Source organism: Vipera berus, assembly GCF_964194415.1.
Source record: "Vipera berus genome assembly, chromosome: W".
Classification (NCBI taxonomy): Eukaryota; Metazoa; Chordata; class Lepidosauria; order Squamata; family Viperidae; genus Vipera; species Vipera berus.
Genome location: NC_138210.1, coordinates 66,008,014 through 66,029,032, shown reverse-complemented (window position 1 = coordinate 66,029,032; position 21,019 = coordinate 66,008,014). Strand labels below are relative to the sequence as shown.

The 21,019-nt window shown below is 39.6% G+C and overlaps 1 protein-coding gene across 1 annotated transcript in view; it reads right to left on the bottom strand.

The window, feature by feature from the left end:
* Positions 1-2,520: 2,520 nt before the first annotated feature.
* The window catches only part of LOC308676020 (adenylate cyclase type 4-like), a gene marked incomplete at its 5' end in the record, with an annotated part of 47,268 nt that continues 28,769 nt past the window's right edge, over positions 2,521-21,019 (bottom strand). Inside the window, 7 exons of the mRNA XM_081341723.1 lie at positions 2,521-4,292; positions 9,136-9,260; positions 10,976-11,090; positions 12,155-12,262; positions 13,865-14,011; positions 15,936-16,094; positions 18,149-18,233. Of these exons, the coding sequence (XP_081197849.1) occupies positions 4,140-4,292; positions 9,136-9,260; positions 10,976-11,090; positions 12,155-12,262; positions 13,865-14,011; positions 15,936-16,094; positions 18,149-18,233 (892 nt within the window). The 3' untranslated portion in view covers positions 2,521-4,139. The remainder of the gene's footprint in view (positions 4,293-9,135; positions 9,261-10,975; positions 11,091-12,154; positions 12,263-13,864; positions 14,012-15,935; positions 16,095-18,148; positions 18,234-21,019) is intronic.

The following is a 21,019-nucleotide window of genomic DNA, read 5'->3' as shown; positions in this document are numbered from 1 at the left end:
GTGGAGGGAATCCTGTCTCATAAACAACCCTAAAACATGATGCAACTTACTAGCTTAGTCTGCCATCTTGTTCTTTGCTTAGCAGTAAACTTTGGGACAGCCCTGACTCCCTGAATAAAAATAGTCAGCCCACTTAGTCCTTCAGGGGAGCCAATGATGCTTTTTGGATTGGATAGTGTTTTGATTCCACAAAGGTACTTCAGAATACAGAGATACTGAAATGGAATTCTTGAAAGCAGCCGTGTCATTCCCCAAGATCACATGACATCTGCATGGGACAAGACACAGCTGCATTGAAGAGCTGCAGTTAGGGCCTATCTTTCCCTTCCTGTGCACCAGAAAACATATTTTTCAAATTACAGGTAGTCCTCAACTTACAACAGTTCGCTTAGTGACTGTTCAAAGTTCCAATGGTACTGAAAAAAGTGCCTTATGACCATTTTTTACACTTACAACCATTGCAGCATCCTCATAGTCTTGTGACCAAAATTCAGATACTTGGCAACTGATTCATATTTATGACAGTTACAACAACCCGGGGTCATATGATCATCTTTTGCGGCCTTTTGACAAGCAAACTCAATGTGGAAATCACTTAACTACTGTATTCCTAACAACTGCAGTGATTCACTTAACAACTGTGGCAAGAAAGGTCATAAAATGGAGCAAAATTCACTTAAGAACTGTCTCATTTAGCAACAGAAATGTTGGGCTCAATTATTTTCCAACCCTGCACAGCCCTCAAGTTTGCATACAGCATATTGCAATTCTATCAAAGCTAAGAAATATTTATTTTTCCTGTCTAAATGAACACAGGAGGCCCTTTGGAAATTTGACATTTGTTTCTGCACTATTTGCAGATTCTGAAAGGAGGCGGGGAGGGGGGGAAGGAAATATTTTTGTCAACTCCCAGATTTTTATGTGAGTTATGCACATTCATAGAAATTCTTTGATTAACTCCATCAGCAGGTGAGTTATTCTGTTGTAGTAATCTTGAAGAGATTCTCAGAAGGAACATTTGAAGTCTGGCACAGCAGAATTAATTTTTTTTACAAGAAGGAAGCAGAGATTCTGTCATGGCTGCATCTCACCTATCCAAACTTCATGAGCTGACAGCCTGACATTAGCACCAGGAGAGGAGGGGAGGGAGAGATTGAAATGTAAGGAAGAAGCGGAGGGGGACAGCTGAGCCATGTGAGAAGCTTCAGCCAGCCAAAGTCAACTAATGATATGCAGAGCTGGGAACCTGTTTCCTAAACAATATACAAGCACCTGATTGGACGTTTGCAGATAACCCGGGGATGGCCGGTGGAGGGGCGCGGGGCGGGGTGGGGGGCGTGGGAGAGAGAAGGAACTTTGCTTGGTGTTGTTTGCACAGGAAAACCTCACATTCAGTTTACGCTACTTCTGTAACAAATATACTTTCAGTAAAGTATACTCTTGGCAAAACAAATGGCCAGGAGTCCTTTTTTTTTTTTTTTGCTAGATGACTGAGTGGAACAGTTGACAGATTCATGCAAAGGCTGCATATACTGGGACGGATATATTGAATGCAGAGCAGTTTTTCAGGAATCAAAATGCAGCAGCCCGCATGGTTTTGTGCAGAACTCAGTGTGCACATGTGTCACCCCTCCAGTGGGAGCTGCATTGGTTGCCAATTTGCTTCTGGGTGCATTACCTTTAAAGGCCTTGAGACAGGTTATCTGAGGAACCATCTCTTGCTGCTCACATCCACCTGACACGCTAGAGCAGGGAGGCAAGGAATGTTGTGGGTCCCGTCCCTTAAGGAGGTACATCTGGTGGGACACAGAAGAAGGGCCTTCTCCATGATGGCTCCCTCTCTTTGGAATCTCATCCCTTCAGAAATTAGACTGCCTCACTCCAATTTGGTACTCTTTGTAAGCCCCTGAAGACTTGCTTTTGCAAGCAGGCCTAGGGAACCCAGACTGTGAAGGAGCCCATCAGATGGCTCATTTGACTGTGTGTTAAAGCTGGGGGTAGGTGAGTAGTGGGTGGGAGAGGGTTGTTTTATTTTTATTTTCTATACTGTATTTTTATTGCTTGTAAGCTGCCTAAAGTCACGGTGAGAGAGTAGGCAGCTATATAAATTTTCTAAATAAATAAAATACTGCATTTGGCACTCTTCAGGTTCTCGTAAAACTCATTTGTATCACTTTAAGGCAGCATTTAAGGGTTCTTTTTTTTCTTTTTCTGGTAAAACAAAGGTTTTATACTCCCTCCAATAAATGATTAAAAAAAAACTGGCCAAGAATCGCAATTCCAAGGATAAAGGTCTGCAACCCTGTAAATGTTAACAAGAAAAGTGGCAACACAAAACCAACCAAATAAGTCCTTGGTGACTTAAGATGTACAAATAAAATAGATAACACTGTTTATTTTTCCAACAATTTAAATATGCCAGCTTTGGTTGTAAAGGGGAGTCTTCTTACACACACACACACACACACACACACAGAGAGAGAGAGAGAGAGAGAGAGAGAGAGAGAGAGAGAGAGAGAGAGAGAGAGAGAGAGAGAGAGAGAGAGAGAGAGAGAGAGAGGCACACAGAACTAGAATAGTGAGACATTTCTTCTGGCAAGGCCTGCTTTTACATCACCAAAAGACACTGGATGACACATTTCCTGGAAACCTTACAATATATTTCAACTAAGATTTTGCATTTACTCATTGTAAATTACTGGAAATCTCAGCTAAGGAGATTTCAGGGAGACGCTACTCCCTAAGTATTCAGGGCAACACCAAAGCAAATCATGAACTTAGCAATGTGACAGGAACAGGTTTTTTATCCTCAGAATGGACTTAACTTATTAAATACAGTACTTTAAGGGAAGAAAGGTAGGAAGTATTGAATGTCGCACCCTTCAACTGTCTGACAATGCTTCTCCCAGATTTTCCTTTCATCATTAGCTAAGGGATGCTGGAAGTTGTAGATTAGCCTCTGGAAGGTCATGGATTTTCCATTCCTGCTTTAAAACCACAGTTGAGAAATTAAATCTCCATGCCGTAAGCTCATCTTTTTTGTAAAGTTTAAAACACATTTACATTGAGTTCAATGAGTGAAGTGACTGAAAAGAGAGAGACAGAGAGAAAGGAGGAGGAGGAGGAGGAGGAGGCAGGGGGAGGAAAGAAAGAAAGAAAGAAAGAAAGAAAGAAAGAAAGAAAGAAAGAAAGAAAGAAAGAAAGAAAGAAAGAAAGAAAGAAAGAAAGAAAGAAAGAAAGAAAGAAAGGTAGTGAGGAGATCCCCTTAGTTGTTCAGCTCCTTTAACCACATGAACCTGCTTTTAAACTTGGCCAGGCAAACATATGCCAGCATTGCAAAACACACAAACCACAAAAGAAAGAAGTGTTGCTGGGTCACCAAGCAGGAAGTTGACCTAGAAAGAATGGCAGGAAATGGTAGCAATTTCTGTTGCCAACTTAATCTTCTTCCATCAGATATATTTGAGTCAATACTCAACCAGCTCTATGCAACTAGAAAACACCCCAATAATACCAATACAATGACTTCTCTACTGCCCTCATTCTCCAATTATCTTAACTCTAAATGTGTCCTGCCTGTTGAGAAATATCAGCACAACCCATAACATCATCAATCTCTTGCTCTCCATCTTCAGATGCTCTATGAAGCCAATCCTCAATTTTGTTTGAGCTTAAAAGTCTTCTGGACATGATGGTTGTGGTAATATCAGTACAGACCAGATTGAAAGAAGGTTGTGAACAAGTCATCATCAAGCACTGGAGATTAGTAAACATATAAAACACTGAAGATCCTCAAAGGAGGATCCAAGTTGACTGAAGAATTGCAGCTTTCTTTCTTCGGATCAGGAGAAAGTTCTAACTTGTCTTCTCAAGAAGATCTCCAAATGTTCTTAGTGGATCACTTCTGCTCACTTGCAGTTACAATTAAATAAGGGTTTGCTGTGGTGACGGAGCTAGAGGTTTTCTCATACACGATGAAATGGGACCTCCTTAGAATTTCTCCCAATTCTCATGGTAAGTGCTTCTTCTGACAGAACCAGAAAGGTCTGTTAAAAGCCACTTGGTGCGCCCCCCCCAAGTACCAGGAGGAATTCACTGAGAATTCCAACCCTCATGAGTCTCAGTTTCATTCCACAAGTTTAGCTCAACATCGGTGCTTGGGAGCAAGAACGAGCGGTTTCTGTACAGACAAAGTAAGTTCTTAGTTCACCTTTGCCTTTGACCTTGATAACCCCACGAAGGGAGCAAGTGTAGCCTAATGTCTCCAAAGCTTTAGCTGTCTCTTCTGTGACCTAGAAGAAGAAAGAAGGAGAATGTAAAGATGGTCGATATAGCTACAGCTAGACGATTGAGTCTTCGTTTACATTTGGAATTCATGAACCGTGGTGGCGCAGTGGTTAGAATGCAGTACTGCAGGCTACTTTGGCTGACTGCCAGCTGCCAGCAGTTCAGCAGTTCAGTTCTTACCAGCTCAAGGTTTATGAAGCTTTCCAACCTTCTGAGGTGAATAAAATGAGGACCCAGATTGTTGGGGGCAATATGCTGATTCTGTAAGCTGCTTAGAGAGGGCTGTAAAGCACTGTGAAGCAGTATATAAGTCTAAGTCAGGGCTTTTCAACCAGTGGTACGGGTACCATCTGTGATACATTGGTACCTGGCAGGTGGTACGCGACCATCCTAGAAAAGTGGTAACGGGGGAGGGGAATGAGCTGAACCAGTGGCAGCACCACACAAGCCTGACCAAGAGATGGCTGGAGTTGCAGGGCTGTCAGGGCTCAGCGGAAGTGCCAGGATCAGCACCAGGCTCCAAAAGAAGCACCAATCAGCTATTGCTATTTTGGGTAGAAACCCCAACAGTTGGTATGGAAAGAATTAGTATATCCCAATGACTCTCTGCCTAATTTAAATTTTTCATTTTGACTGAAGAAGTTACTTGGATGACTAATGAAATATTTCCGTTTAATAAACTTTGGTCCAGTTGCCATGATTTAACCTTTTCAGATACAGCTACAGCTATTTTTGTCTTCTTTCATTCACCAATTTTAACTTATTTATTACTATACCTTTCCCAAATGAATGGCATAGCTTTTTATTCATGGGAGAAGATAGTTTGGATTTTATTCGGCCCAAGAAGATGTCAAAAGTGTAAACTGAAGTCCCAAAGATTTTCTTGTGATTTTTTTCCCTTTGAAAACATTTCGCTTCTTGGATGAGAAGCAAAATGTTTTCAACAAAAAAAACAACAAGAAAGTTTCGTTACCTTTTGGAAAAAAGCATCTTTGGGACAATCATGACCCAGATGACTGAGAATCTCCATAGACTTTCAAATGTAGTGCCAAAATAGAAAAATGAAAGTGGGCTCAGCAAGCTATCTGTTCTCTTGGTCAGGTTGGTTTCAACCAGATTAAGCAAGTAAAACTAATGTAGAAATTAAATTGATTTATTTTGGTGGGGTAGAATGGCGTAAGTAATTATTAGACCGAGAGCCATAAGTGAAATAGTTGCTTCCTCTGTCCATAGTTCTTCAGACATTCTGTCTATCAGATCTAATTCCTTAAATCTATTTGTCATCTCTACTGTATATTCAACAGGGATATGATTTAATTCATACCTGAGTGGCCTAGTACTTTTCCCTACTTTCTTCAGTTTAAGCCTAAACTTTGCAACGAGAAGCTCGTGGTCTGGGCCACAGTCAGCTCCTGGTCTTGTTTTTACTGACTGTATAGAGCTTCTCCATCTTTGGCTGCAGAGCACATAGTCAATCTGATTTCTGTGTTGACCGTCTGGTGATGTCCATATGTAGAGCCGTCTCTTGGGTTGTTGGAAAATCGTGTTTGCTATGACCATCGTATTCTCTTAACAAAATTCTATCAGCCTGTGCCCTGCTTCATTTTGTACTTCAAGGCCAAACTTTCCTGTCATTCCGGTTATCTTTTGGCTTCCTACTTTAGCATTCCAATCCCCCATGATGATAAGGACATCATTTTTGGTGTTAGTTCTATAAGGTGCTGTAGGGCTTCATAGAACCAGTCAATTTCATCCTCTTCAGCACTGGTGGTTGGGGCATAGACTTGGACTACTGCGATATTGAATGGTTTGCCTTGGATTCGAACTGAGATCAATCTGTCATTTTGGGGATTGTATCCCAGTATTGTTTTTCCTACTCTTTTATTGACTATGAAGGCTACTCCATTTCTTCTGAGGGATTCTTGCCTGCAGTAGTATACCTGATGGGCATCTGAATTAAATTCACCCATTCCTGTCCATTTTATTTCGCTGATTCCTAAGATGTTGATGTTCAGTCTTGCCATCTCGTTTGACCACGTCCAGCTTGTCACTGCCGTTTTTTTAAATTTTGTCAGCGGCTCGTTTCTGTCTGTACATTTTTTCCTCCGCTCTCTGCACCTCTGTTATTATCTTATCATGTAACCATAGTGAATCTCATATGTCCAGCTATGTTATGGTTTTAGACTGTTTTGTGCGCATGCCTAGAAAAAGTTTCTCATAGTTACTTCTTACTTTTCTCTTCTGCCTGATGAGAGAATGTAGTCAGTTTAGGTCTTTTCTTTTCTTATTAAAAGTTTTACAATAGAATATGCCTCAGATTTTCTTTCTTTGATATTCACCATGCAAATGAACCACGGTCCATCCTCCTCTGGTCGGAATGTTAATTATTCCGCGACATAGCTTGCCTTGATTCATGGATCTTACATTCCAGGTTCCTATGGAGAAAAAATCTTTACAGCATCGGACTTTCCTTTCACCACCAGACACATCCACAGCTGAGCGTCCTTTTGGCTTTGGCCCAGTCGCTTCATTCTTTCTGGCGCTACTAGTACTAGCCCTCTGCTCTTCCCCGGTAGCATATTGGACGCCTTTCGACCTGAGGGGCTCACCTTCCAGCGTCATATCATTTTGCCTTTTGGTACTGTCCATAGGGTTTTCATGGCAAAGATACTGGAGTGGGTTGCCATTTCCTTCTCCAGTGGATCATGTTTTGTCAGAACTCTCTGCTATGACCTGTCTGTCTTGGGTGGCCCTGCACGGCATAGCCCATAGCTTCATTGAATTACGCATGCCCCTTCACCACAACAAGGCAGTAATTCATGAAGGGGAAATGCATTTCAGACGAAGTCTTTTTTTATTATTTTCTTGTAGAAGACAGGAAACTAGGCACACATCGATTCTGCAGAAGATGCGTCTGGTTTTTTGGGGGGAGGGGGTACTTTCCCAACAACATTTTTCTCATCTGAATCGAAAAGTGGACCATTTTGTGGTATTTTCTTTGCATATCCTCTATAATTTGCAATCATGTCCTTTAGTCCATTCACATGTCCCCCTTGAGTACAGTGAGTCTAGGTCAGGGGCCTCCAAACTTGGCAACTTTAAGACTTGTGGACTTCAACTCCCAAAATTCCCTAGCCAGCAGAGAGGAATTCTAAGAGATGAAGTCTACAAGTCTTGAAGTTGCTAATTTTGGAGAGTCCTGATCTAGGTTATTCTCCAGAACATTAAAGAAGGCCACAAGCAAGGCCAGGAAACAGGCCAGATTACTCTGATGCTTGAGATGTGGTTCCAAGTGGGTGTGTGACTCTTCATAAGGCACAGATTATTTTCTCTCGTACTCTAATAATGTGGTCGACCTTGATGCAATCAGTCACAATGTGAATATGCATAACATTCCTGGAATCTATTGGCATTCAGCTCAAAAACCTTGAGCCAAAAATTCAACTGCATTGTACACCATCCAGAATTTCTTTCTGTGAAAGGGGCAGCCATATAAATTTGATTCATAAATAAATAAAATGAAAGAGGGGAAAATATCCTACAAAAATAGCCACATATTGCACAAAACTACATTAAAATATGTACTGTGGGGGAAAGCCATATACCAGATAAAAATGTCTTGGGGATGAAGGTTCCCAAAAGATGATTTTTTTCCAGAGATGTTTTGGGGAAAAATCCACAAAAATGCATATCTAAGAGAATGGTCTGTGTAAGCCACAAGAAGCTGTATCCAAAAAAGTAAGGTCCAACAGAACAGAATATTGATAACTTAGTGTTGAACTCTGAAGTATCTGACTCTCTTTGAGTGAGGTACTAATGTTAACTTAGTTGGGTAATGAAACATCTGCAAGCAAGCAAGTTCAGAGAGCACCAGGAAATCCACAAAAATAAATTAATGGGTATACAGTATATATATATATATATATATATATATATATATATATATATATATATATATACACTTCCATCACATTTTACTAAACAAAACAAGGTGCTGGTGATGACCTATAAAGCCCTAAATGGCTTGGGTCCGGGATATCTGAGGGAACACCTGCTGCCGGCATCAAGCTCCCTTCGTCCTGTGCGCTCCCACAGGGAGGGTCTTCTCAGGGTACCACCGGTAAAAGATTGCCGGTGGACAATACCCAGGGGGAGGGCCTTCTCTGTGGGTGCGCCGGCCCTTTGGAACCAGCTGCCTGTAGAGCTTAGGACTGCCCCTGACCTTCGCTCATTCCGCTGGGACCTGAAGACCTGGCTCTTTGAGCTTTCTGGCCTGGACTGAGAGTATTAACTGGGGTTTCAATTATATTTTAATTGGGGTTTTTATTTCAAGGTTAATGTAATCATTTTAACTGTTTTTAATTTTTTGTAATTTGCTGTATTGTTTTTAAAAACCTTGTGAACCGCCATGAGTCCTACGGGAGAAGGGCGGTATATAAGTCTAATAAAATAAATAAAAATAAATAAATAAATAGAACAACAGAGATAGTAGATTTGGGATAAGAAGAACAAGATCATTTCCTATCACTATTTCACATGACAGAGGTAGACATTTTCAGTAGCCTGGAAGCCTGTCTCCAGCAGAGTTCAGCCAGATGTCTTTGGGGAAAAACATATGCAGGTCTTCATCTCCATTATTTGATTCATGAATTACAGGAACAAAAGAAGTCCATATTGTTATTATGAAGAAAAACCATGGTAGATGTTCGTTTCAGCAACTACCAACTCCAGTTGCCTTCTTTTTAGGTTTATTTCATCTAAATCTCTTGAAAGGTTGCAAACATAGAATCAGGAGTCCTAGGATCCAAAACACAGAAAGGAGACCACACAGAAAGGTTTTGTACCTACCTGTATCTTCCCCAGAACTCCTGTACTCTCCATTCGACTGGCTACATTCACAGTGTTTCCCCAAATATCATATTGGGGTTTTTGAGCTCCAATGACCCCGGCCACAACTGGTCCGTGATTTATACCTGGAAAAGTTTCCACAGTTTAATAGTGGCCATTGATTGAATTAAGCAAGGATCCAAGTAGTGGTAGGTCAAAAGTTCATACAAGTTCTTCCTACCTGAAAATAAGACCCAACTGGAAAATAAGCCCTAGCATGATTTTTCAAAACACTCGTACTATCAACCCTAACCCAAAAATAAAGCCCAGTTAGGATCGTCAGCCAGAGGTCTGTTACAATACACAATGGATGGATGAAATTTTAAAATAATAATATTAATATATAATTAAATATAAAGAAATAATATTATTGACATTAATACTTAAAATAAGTGATAATATAAATTATAATTATTTGTACATACTGTACCCAAACGGGTGCCTTTGGACCACAGATAAAGGTACCATATGTGAACTGAAGAATTCTAGACACTGTTGGCATGCGCATAGGAGGCAGCGAGTGCATGAGGGCCAATGGTGTCCGGCAACAGCCACAGCCCACTGGCCTCTTGGCCAATGCATTCTGGGGCTGCAAAGCCCGTGAGGCGCAGGTAGGTGGGAACTAATGGGTCTTTTGGAGCAAAAATAAATATAAGACCCAGTCTTATTTTCAGGAAAACATGGTAATCAATTCCCTTCTCAATTTCTTGTTGCTATCTCCTTCATTACTTCATTTCATAAAGTGTCTGTACACCAACAATCCAAACACTGATCCAAGTGTCTTTGGCCTTTGTGCCTTTTCTAAGCTTTGAGGAAGAAGTTCCCCCACAGCACCATGTGAAATTTTAAAACATTATTCATTCAATTGTAACGTAAGAATTTTTTTTAAAAAAAGTTTTCATGCTAAAAATTCAAAAGCCAGTTGGATGTTTGAGGAAGTGCTGTGAGACTAGGCTGAAGCCACTATACCTAAAAGTGGTGAAGGGACATAGGTAGGGTGGACAAAAGGCAGGAAAACCACACTCAGGTAAAAGATGCAAATCATTAAGGAATCAAAAGGACAAAAGTTGGAGCTGAGCATATGGGAAACCCCTCCCCAAGTCTTACGAATAAAGGAGTCTGCATGAGAAGCCTCACCCCACCAACAAAGCAAGAACTGGGGGGGGCAGGATACAAGGGGTCCTGAAGCCCGCCCACTCTTTGAGTCATTTTTGGATGCCAGACCTGGCAGCTTCCATCACTTTGGCTAGTGTCTGGCAGATGTTGGATAAGTGTGGCTGAGAGTGTGTGTGCGTGTGTAAGAGGAAATAAATATACTTCCTAATGAGTAAAAGTTTGCTGTTATTTTAAATTCACTGGGTCTCAGTGCATTTTAAAGAAACGTTTGTGCCTCAGTGTTGACTTGAAAGCGATTTGAGTGTGGCAATTTTCCAGGGCTGCGAGGGTGTGAGCGAGTGACCATAAGCTGAACTTGAGAGCACACTTGTAGGACAGTGCCAACATTTTTCATAGCTCAGCTCCAGGAGAAAAAAATAATTAGATTTGTGCCCAGTGGTGGGATTCAAATATGTGAACAACTGGTTCTCTGTGTACAGTATATACCGCTTCCGGAAGTCCATTCTGGGCCTGGGCAACAAAAAATTAGCTACCAGTTCTGCTGGCTGAATCCCACCACTGTTTGTGCCCCTACTTCCCCTTATCTCTAAAAATGTTAGTTCTACATTCATCGTATCATGAAACCACAGCCAAAGTATGTTTCAGAGAGGAATTTTCTTAGTTTATGCTGTTTACCATTACTCACCGACGCGGAGTTTGAAAGTATTGAATGAATGTTTGTTGATAATGTCCAACTTGGCTACCAAAGCCATGGCAAACTCCACCATGGTTCCCAGGTGGGTGTAGCTCCGCTCAGTATCCTGCACAAATTATTCATGTAGATTGATGTATCAACACAAGTCAATGGACAGAGAATGTAAAATAACAAGGACAAAGATCCAGACAGGTAAATATTAAGAGGAAAGTGGCTTAGGGTTGATAAAGTAACAAAAATAATAAAGATGTTTCTCCCCACCCCTTATTTTCCTACTGCAAAGACAAAGTGAGCCTTTCAAGTTAGATCAGACTAGGAAACCAATGCTATGTAGGTCCGTACAGTTAGTTCTAACTTAAGACCACAAGTGGGACTAGAATTTCCATTGCTAAGCAATGGCTTGTCAAGGGAGTCACACCTTTTACAAGTGAGTTTGCAACCTTTTTTGCCAATGTTGTTAAGCAAATTATTGCAATTATTAGGTGAATGACACAGTCATTAAGTGAATCCATGTTTACCCATTGACTTTGTCAGAATCCTGCATTCATCGTAAATATATGTCAGTTGGCAAGCACCCCCATTTTGATCACATGACCGCGGGGATGCTGTGATGGTTGTAAGTGTGGGGACTGCTCTTAAGTCATTTTTCTCAGTGCCATTGTAACTTTGAATGGTTGCTAAACAAATGGTTGTAAGTCAAGGACTACCCATACTGCTTTTCTTGTAATGCTACAGTGACAGAAGCTTGCAAATTTGAATTAGCTTCTCCCCTCTCTTGCTTTATTTCCATGTTCTTCATGTGAACGTAGGGAGGAACCAGTCTGAGATGTTTACTGATGCTACATTCCTGCTCTGGACTCAGCCACCTCTTATCTAATCCTTGCTTTGGGAGAGGTTCTTTCTCTTGTTCCTCAAGGTCATTCCCTGTGTCCTCTACAGATTACTTATCACACCCATTCCATTCATATCCATATATACTTTCAAACATATGTCCCAGGATCCTGAAGAGCAAAATTACAGAACCATTCCAAAATTTTAAAAAACTCCTATATTCTCAAACAAAAAAAAGAGGTAACTAATAAGCCTTAAAGAAGCTAATATGGAAGCAGAACATTAAATCCCACTGCTAAGATTCAGGACGAGTAAAATCATCTTGAATGAAAATATCACCTGTTGGTTATCTTGTCCAGCTGCCACATTTAAGCCAGTAGCTGCCATGTAAGTGCTGCCAATGGTTTTGATCTTCTCAACCCCACTGAACTTGGGTTTCAGAAGGAGCTATGAAAAGAAAGACAGGAAATTGTTTATTCCGATAATTCAAAAGCTAAGACATTTTTGCACATCAATCATTTATTTAGCTTAGCATTTTACTCTGAAAGGTATTTAGTCAGATGCACTCAGGGAATTTGTAACACAAGTCTGAAGTATGATAGTGATCCAATCAGGCAGATCTTATCTTCAAGCATGGGAGGTCTCTTACAATTCTGAGAATGAAATTACAATTCCCTATAATAAATATTATACAATTTATTGTAACAAAAACCTACTCCGTTCTAACACTGATGAGGTTACCTAGCTTGGGAATGAAACATTTGCAAGAAAACCACCAAACTCAGAGAGCACCAAGGACTCCACAAATTACAATTCGAACAATTGTAGGGATTATTCAACTAGATCTCAGCCACGGTAATACTAGCTTTCTACAAACAGTATGGCAAATGAAAGATAATAACAATCTGTCATTTTCAGTTTCAATTTGAAGCAGTTCAGTTGAAGAAAAACCTATACTATACCAGTTTTCTTAATGTACCATTTGGCCATCTTTAATTTCTAGTTCATTTCTATCGCCATCTTTTTTTTTCCATTCTGAATTTACCTGAGCTTACCCCATTCATTTGATACTAATCAGAATAGTATAACCTTATGGAATATTTTTCCTTGCTAACCTAGTGTTGTGCTAACCTTCTTCCAGATGATAGAAGCCTTAAATCCTATCACTATCCTACATCTTATTATTTTAATTTGGAAGTAAAAGCCATATTTTTGAGATCTTTAGAACCTCCTTGACCATTACTGCTGGGACACAGTTTCCACTATTTTGTGGTAGGAAACAGTTGAAAAATATAGTTTAAGTCCAAAACAAGAAATATCACAGTAAAAGAAAATTCCTGTCCATCCTCTAAAAATCTCTCCATTCAAACTCCAGACTGGTCCATAAATGATGTAGCTCCAAAAAGCTCTGGGCCCTCAGTTCCTCCCAGATGTTAACTGTAACCCTTGATGACTCAAGAGGTGGTACACTGTACTTTCAATAATTATTGGCTGCTGGCTGTGATTGGCTAATATTTGATCCCTTATGTATGAATTATTTATTTATTCATATGTTCTATTTTCTAGAAATAAACAAAGCCGTTCATGACACCTATTGGCTTTGATTAGATTATGGCACACCTAAGCATAGTTTTTCTTTATGTATGATTAACTCTGATTATGATGACTTCTGTGTCTTAAGAAAGGAAGAGGCCAATGTAAGGAAGAGAGAACATATTAACTATAAACTGTTTGGACAGCTTTTATATGAACTGGAGTAAAAATATAATTGACAGGGATTTCTGTTGGCAGATGAAATGAAATAAGCACATTCTTTTGCTTGTTCATAAATCTATCTCACTTTCTCTCTCCATTTATCTGTATTACAAGTACGAACAGGTGAGAACAATTGGAAAGCAGTTAAAAAATTCTGCAAGCGTATATATTTAGTTGCATGTGTGTGAGTATGCATGCACATACATCCACACAGAGAGAGAAGAATGAAAAGATATATGTGCATGCACACAAACATGCATACATGCACACACAAACACCTCTATTTCCCCCTACCTCATCAAAGTCAGCAATGATCTCGTTCAGCAGCCGGAGGCATTCAAGCCCTTCATGGTTGACATTGGATTCAGAATAAAATTCCTTGAAGTCCGGGATCGAAGCAAAGAGAACACAGACACAATCATAAGATTGGTGATAGAGATCCTGCTGGGAGAAAAGAAGAAAGAAGAAAAAAGGTCATCCAAATTCTGCAATCACAACCCTTAAAATCCCACACCAAAGATATTTAAACTCTACTGCCTACAAACAGAGGGCCAGGAAAGGATTAAGTTGGAATTATTCCAGATTCATTTTGTATGGAGATGGATGGGCAAATAAATTCAATACATACATGCATATATACATGCATGCATACATACATACCGTGTTTCCCCAAAAGTAAGGCCTATCCCGAAAATAAAGCCTTGCTTGATTTTCCAGGGTGGGCCTAATATAACCCCTTTCCCCCAAAATAAGCCCTAGTTTTGGGGTGAGGCACACACCTAAAAAAGCTAGGGCGGGGGTGGGAGTGTGGAGCAGCTCCATGTGCACCGCATTCACTTATCTTGCAGCCTGGTTTCTCCACATTGGCCCACTTCTTCTGAGGCTTCTTCTGTAGCCAGGCCTGCATTTCTCAGTCACAGGCCTTTCCAGAAGGTCATTGCAGCCGAGAACTGAGCTATGGATTCAATCCATAGCTCGGTTCTGGAAGACCTATGCAGCGAGAACCGAGCTATGGATTGAATCCATACTTCGGTACTCGGCTGCAGTGGCCTTCCAGAAAGGCCTGACTGCAAAATGAAGGCTGGAATGCAGCTGCACAAGAAGTGGATTGGCTGGGCAGGGCTGTCGGTGCCGGAGGTGAGTATAAAAGACACTCCCCTGAAAATAAGACCTGGTGCCTCTTCTAGAGATAATAATAATAATAATAATAATAATAATAATAATAATAATAATAATAATAATAATAATAATAATAATAATAATAATAATAATAATAATAATAATAATAATACCCAGTCTTATTTTGGGGGAAACACAATACATGCATACATACATACATACATCTTCAACTTCCAGGCCCTTCCTAGAAGATCAGGAACGGTAACTTAACCATTGCAACACAGCTACAAAAGGTCCAAATTTTTGGATATAGTTGTCCTACCCAAAAATAAATTGAGAGCATGCCTTTTAATATGCATTGGGTGGTGATGTTCTGGAACAATCTCATGACTGTCATGGCAGCCTAGAAATCCAAGAAGCCAACTCAGGTAAGAAAAATGATGCACAGCAGCATACCAACAAGTTTTCTATTATTTTATTATCATTTTATTTTATTTCATAACCAAATTTATATGGCTGCCCATTTCATGGAAAGTGATTCTGGGCAGCATACAACAATCCCATAAAATAATTAAATAAAACAATTGTTATAAACAATTACAAAACAATCACGACAATTATTACAAACAATTAAGAGGCAATCCTACCTCCCTCCAATGCATCCTGTCTCCTCCCTCCCCATCTTTTAATGATAAATTTATTTTGATTCCGATTTCCATTTTTTTCTAAAAATTAAATTATTAATGTTTTAATGCTTTAAGCCACCCAGAGTTGTTTTGATACAGGATGGGCAGGAAATAAATTTAACAAATAAAGTATCTAAAATCATGATGTAGTCATTATTAAGAGCATTAAAAACTATAAAAGCAGAACTAAAACAGGAAAAAGAGACTAATAGACAGGAGGTTAATATTAATGGAGCCACATCATGAGTTCATCTGTTCCCTGATGTCTCTAGGCCTGCCAGCATAACCAGGTCTTGAGGGCCCGTCAAAGCTCAGGAGTGATGAGGCCACCCTCATCTCTGGGGAAGAAGATTCTAGAATGTGGATGCCACAACAGAAAAGGCCCAGCCAAATGTAGCTCCATAAATGATGGGACCTGTAACCTGTTTTGTTTCTGCAACCCAATTCAAGGTCCAAACCTTAGCAGCCAACTCTTAGGTGGACTAGTTTCCTGCCCACCTTCACCTCTCTCTCTCTTTCTCTCTGGTATCACTAGTGAGATATTAACTTCCAAGGCTCACCGTATTGCGCCGGTTCTGACGAATGAATTGCTGAGCTACATCAGCTGGGAGAACATTTTCCAGCAGGACCCGGTTGAGATTCTCCATGGTTTCAATCTCTTCACGTTCTTTTTTGAACTTCTTCTTCCAGAGAAAATCTAAGCGGCAGTAATACTCATTCTGAGAAAAAGAAGATTCAATTTTACAGTGAGGACTTTTTTTTTGTTTTTGTAAAGCATTGAATACATAGCAATATTTGTAACTCAAGGTTGAACTTTTGGATCCTTGGTGCTCTCTGAGCTTGGTGGTTTTCTTGCAGACATTTCATTACCAAGCTAGGTAACATCATCAGTACTAGAAGGATGTGGGGTTTGCTCTGATTTTTATATAGTAGTGACTTGCCCTGTCAGTATTAGCAGGAATGGTCTTGGTGGTTTTTTTAACTGAATACATAATAAGCATTATCCAACAATTCTTAACTTATCAGAAAGTGCTCGTACACCCCACACTCCTGGAAAGTAGAGATTTAAACCATATATCCCCCCTCCCCAGGACCATAAGTAATCTCAGGTCATTGAAAAAAAGAAGCAAGGATTGAGACTCTCCATAGAAAGTCTGCTTGCAGTGATCAAATGAGTCCCATGAAACTACTATAACTCTTAATAGAAAAATATAAGTGCTTCCCAATATTTCAAACACAGGGGAAAATGTAGCATCCTTTGTATAATATTTATATCAGCTACATACAGTATATAAAGTTTAGTATAAATCTATGAGGCTCTGAATATGTGAAGCCCAGTATACAAATATTTTATTATTATTATTTTGCCCTCCCAGCTTTTGGCATAGGGGAAAAAAACCACTTCATCAAACATTTTTTTCTCCAATTCTCTTCTACCTCTTTTTGAGGCTTATTTTTCTAATTTATTCACTTATTTAATTTATATCCTGCCTTTATTACTGTTATAAATGATTCAAGTCAGCAAACATAGCTGATATACTTTCCTTGTCTTATTTTTCCCACAACAACCTTGTGAGGTGAGTTGGGCTGAGAGAGAGTGACTGGCCCAAGGTCATCCATGGCTTTCATGGCCAAAGTGAGATTTAAACTCACAGACTCTGTTTCTAGCCTGGTGCTTTAACCACTAGACCACTCAACCACTAAACTGCCACACTCATGAGTTCATTGAACCCTAGCACTCCACGAGCAATTCCATCAACAGACACAATGATCTACAACCAGCCTATAAACCCCTCAGAATCCAAATCAATCACACATCCAACAGGAGACAGCACCAACCCACGCAAGCCCCCTCTTCCCCACCTCAGCAGTTTACCTTTCAATGACCATGACCTGATGTAATCTCCCCTTCACAAGACCCCTCACCAACCTCTCGCTGATGACTCACCCCTGACCCACTGATAATTCACACCCTCCAACAGCCCTGACATGAAGTAACCTCCCTATCACAAGATAAGGTTGTATCAATGTGACATGTACTGCGAATGTGGCATACAATATGGTGAATTTGCAGTTTTTATTAAGTAGTAAAGTGATTACAAAGAAAAAAACAGGGGGGTTGAATTATGCCTTTTTCGAATAATGAACCAGACTAGGTTCAGGAAAAACCATTTTAAGAACTTTGTATTTTGATAAACCAGTTATTACACATGATTATATCTGGAACATTTTTTTCTATCAAGTTCTATCAGCTACGATCTGCATGAAAATTCCTGTAGCCAGATTCCTGTAAAACACACAGCCACTTTAACCACATACCTGTAAAACAGTGTTTCAAATGCTGGTGGGCAAGCATTAGTAAAGATTTTCAAAGCCTCAAACCACAAAAAAGGAAAGGATGGCAGGATGTGAAGAGCTGACTTTGAAAGAGTGATGGGAAATTTGCCTTGCAATTTCACCCAAACCAACTTCCTCAAGGTGCATTTCGTGAGTGCAATACAGAGCCTGTCCCCCTTCTCCTCTGTAATAGAGGAGAACTTCCTGGTCGGACCACCGCAAGTATAGGTTTGTCATCCAACCCAAAGCTTATGTGACAATCCTGTACATGTGTTGGTCCGACCAGGAAGTTCCTCTCTGTTACAGATGAGAAATGGGGCAGGCTCTGTATTGTCACCCAGCCCTAAGCTTATGAGACATGGAGAGCACTGAACAACAACAACCAAAAAAGCAGCTTTCACAAGCTGAATTAAAGTGGGAACTGGAGGGAACTCACCTGTCTAGCCAGACCCAAGAGGGTGAAGAAGAAAACGAAGAATGAGAATGCTCCCATTACCTTGGGCTCCTTCAGCACCCCAGGCCTGCAAGAATGGAGTTAAAGAGAACATCATTCATGGTCTGTTTCTCTAGAATGACCTTCTGGAGAACAATATGTTCCTCTGGAGTTACCATACCAATTGCTTCCCTCAGATGATCTTTGTCAAAGTAATGGGAAGTCATTTCTAAACAGGCTGGGTCTTTATTCAGACTAGTCCTGTATTAAATATTATTCAGTTTAGTGAATTTGAGGGGAGGGACCAACGTTAAATGAAAGATGATGGGAAGAAAAAAAATGTTATCTTTTCACTTCCCAGTAGATTTTTTTTTCTCTTTTTAAAAAACTTTAACATGGTCCTGTCTTTTTCTTTCTCTTACTCCCTTTTTTACAATTATCAACCAACCACATAAAATTGTATAATCATCTGACCATTCTGTGGTCAGGGTCAGGGGATCATAGAATTACAATATTGGACGGCATCATAAAAGTCATCTAGACCAGCTTCCTGTTCAGTGCAGGATTTTCTAGAGCATCTCTGACCAATGACCATATAGAGCTTGTTTTAAAGACCTCTAGTAAAGAGATTTCTTGATATCTAGCCTGAATGTTCTTCCTTGCACTTACAACCCATTCTGATGGTCCTACTCTCTGGGACAATAGAAAGTAAGTCTATTCTGACTTCTGTTTGACAGTCCTTCAGAGAATTGAAGATGTTCACATCACATCTCCCTTCAGTCATCTTTCCTATAAATTAAAGATGACCAGACATAGACACAGCATTGCAAACAGAGTCAGAGCATTGTCCCAAGTTGGTACAATGGCTTCTTGTGATATGAACTCTCCTCTCCTCTAAAGGCAGCCTGAGATAGCATCTACCTTTTCAGCAACTGCATCACATCGCAGAGAAGAAAAACAAGAATAATTAGGGGGCTGAAGGCTAAAGCATACAAAGAATGATTACATAAATTGGGTATGACTAGTCTAATGAAAAGAAGGACTAGGGGAGGCATGATAGTAGTGTTCCAATATTTGAGAGGCTCTAACAAATACTAGGGGGTCAAACTATTTTCCAAAGCACAAGAGGGCAGGATAAGGAACAATGGATGGAAACTAACCAAGGAGAGAAGCAACCTAGAACTAAGGAGAAAATACCTAACTGTGAGAGCAATCAATCAATGGAATAGCTTTCCTTCAGAATTTATGAGTGCTCCATCACTGGAGGATTTCAAAAAGACACTGGGCAACTATTCAGCAGGGGGTTAGATTAGAAGACCTCCAATGTCCCTTCCAACTTTATTATTCTATGTTCTATTGCTGGCTCAGGTTTGATTTGTGGTCACCCAAATTCTTTTCACAGCCAAACAATACATTGGATCATTGCATGGATAAAAAAAAAGATGGAGGAACTAAGAATCATTTCATTGCTGCAACATATGTAGTACTCTTTTAAAACACAAAAAAGCCCATAGGCATCCATCAGTCAAGGTGATATAACCTTCACTCCCTATCATTGTTAGCAGAACTTGCATAGGCTCAGTGAAAGACAAGAAAAAAGTAGTCTCTTACTGGGATTTGTGATTCTTGTGAATGCCTTAATTTACATAGCCCATTTTGCAGAAGAGATTGTACTTCTCCTTTTTCTATAATTGAGGGCCAGCTGACCAAAATAGTTTTGCTCTGTATCGGTTTCATATATGTTTCATATCATTTTTGTTTCCTTGCTTGCTTGTTTCATTTCAGGTTTTTTTTTACAACATCAGAACAAAAATATGTATGTTTTACAATATTATGAACAAGATAAATCAGTAATGTTTTATCTATACTATCCCAATTTTTAATAATTTGAGGGTATGAATCAGTTTTTTTCCAAGTGTGTAAAAATAATATATTTGAGGAGTACTATTTCCCTTAATTCTCATCTTAAAAAAAAGAACAAAGTAGGAATGACTGGAATAACCTCAACTCCACAAGTTATAGCTAAAATCCATCTGAGGTGATAAATATCTAAGTGGTTCCTGATCATCTGAATTTGTTCCTCTATGAAATCAAGTTTAGGTGATTCATATCTTCTAGGAACAATTGATATCAAAGTAACTTTTCATTTAAACATAGCCCAAATGTTTACTATAAGCCAATTAAATTCTTGGATGTGATGGCATGCTTCCTTCACGATCCATGAAAAATGAACATCTAGAAGAAACAATCAAAATCACATCATCTCAAGAGTATTTGTTTCATTTCTACAGCAGCCATGCTGTAAGGACACATGAAAACACCTCCTGGATGCAACCAATGGCCTTTCTAATCCAGAATCAGATTTCCAACAGTTCCCTAGCCTGATGTTTTGGGGAAGTCTTTATACAGATCCTGAGTCAAGAAACTTGTGTTGTTACCTTCCAGTAATTGATATTCATTCTATTCTTCTTGGATCATGACCTTCTGTGAAGCCTTCAGAGACAATGACCTCAACTAATATCTGAGCATTATTCTAATCTTTCTTTTAAAGCCATATAATTAGATACATAATCTTTAAAGACCTCCCAAAGCATAGTGTTCAATAACCAGCTCTTAAACTGGTGATTGTTATTTATGGTGATATCATTGGAAGAAAGTTGCTACATCTCCTTTATCATTTCTGCTGTTCTTTTCTGCATCACTTATATATCATGCTCCATTAAAACGTTTGATCAGATACTACTAACTTCTGATGAAAAACTAATTAAGAAAATGTATATTTTTCTATTAAATTTAAAAATGGAAGACGAACAAGTAAAAGAAACAATAATAACATGGGCAAAAAACTTTGGTTACAATATAGATCTAGAGAAA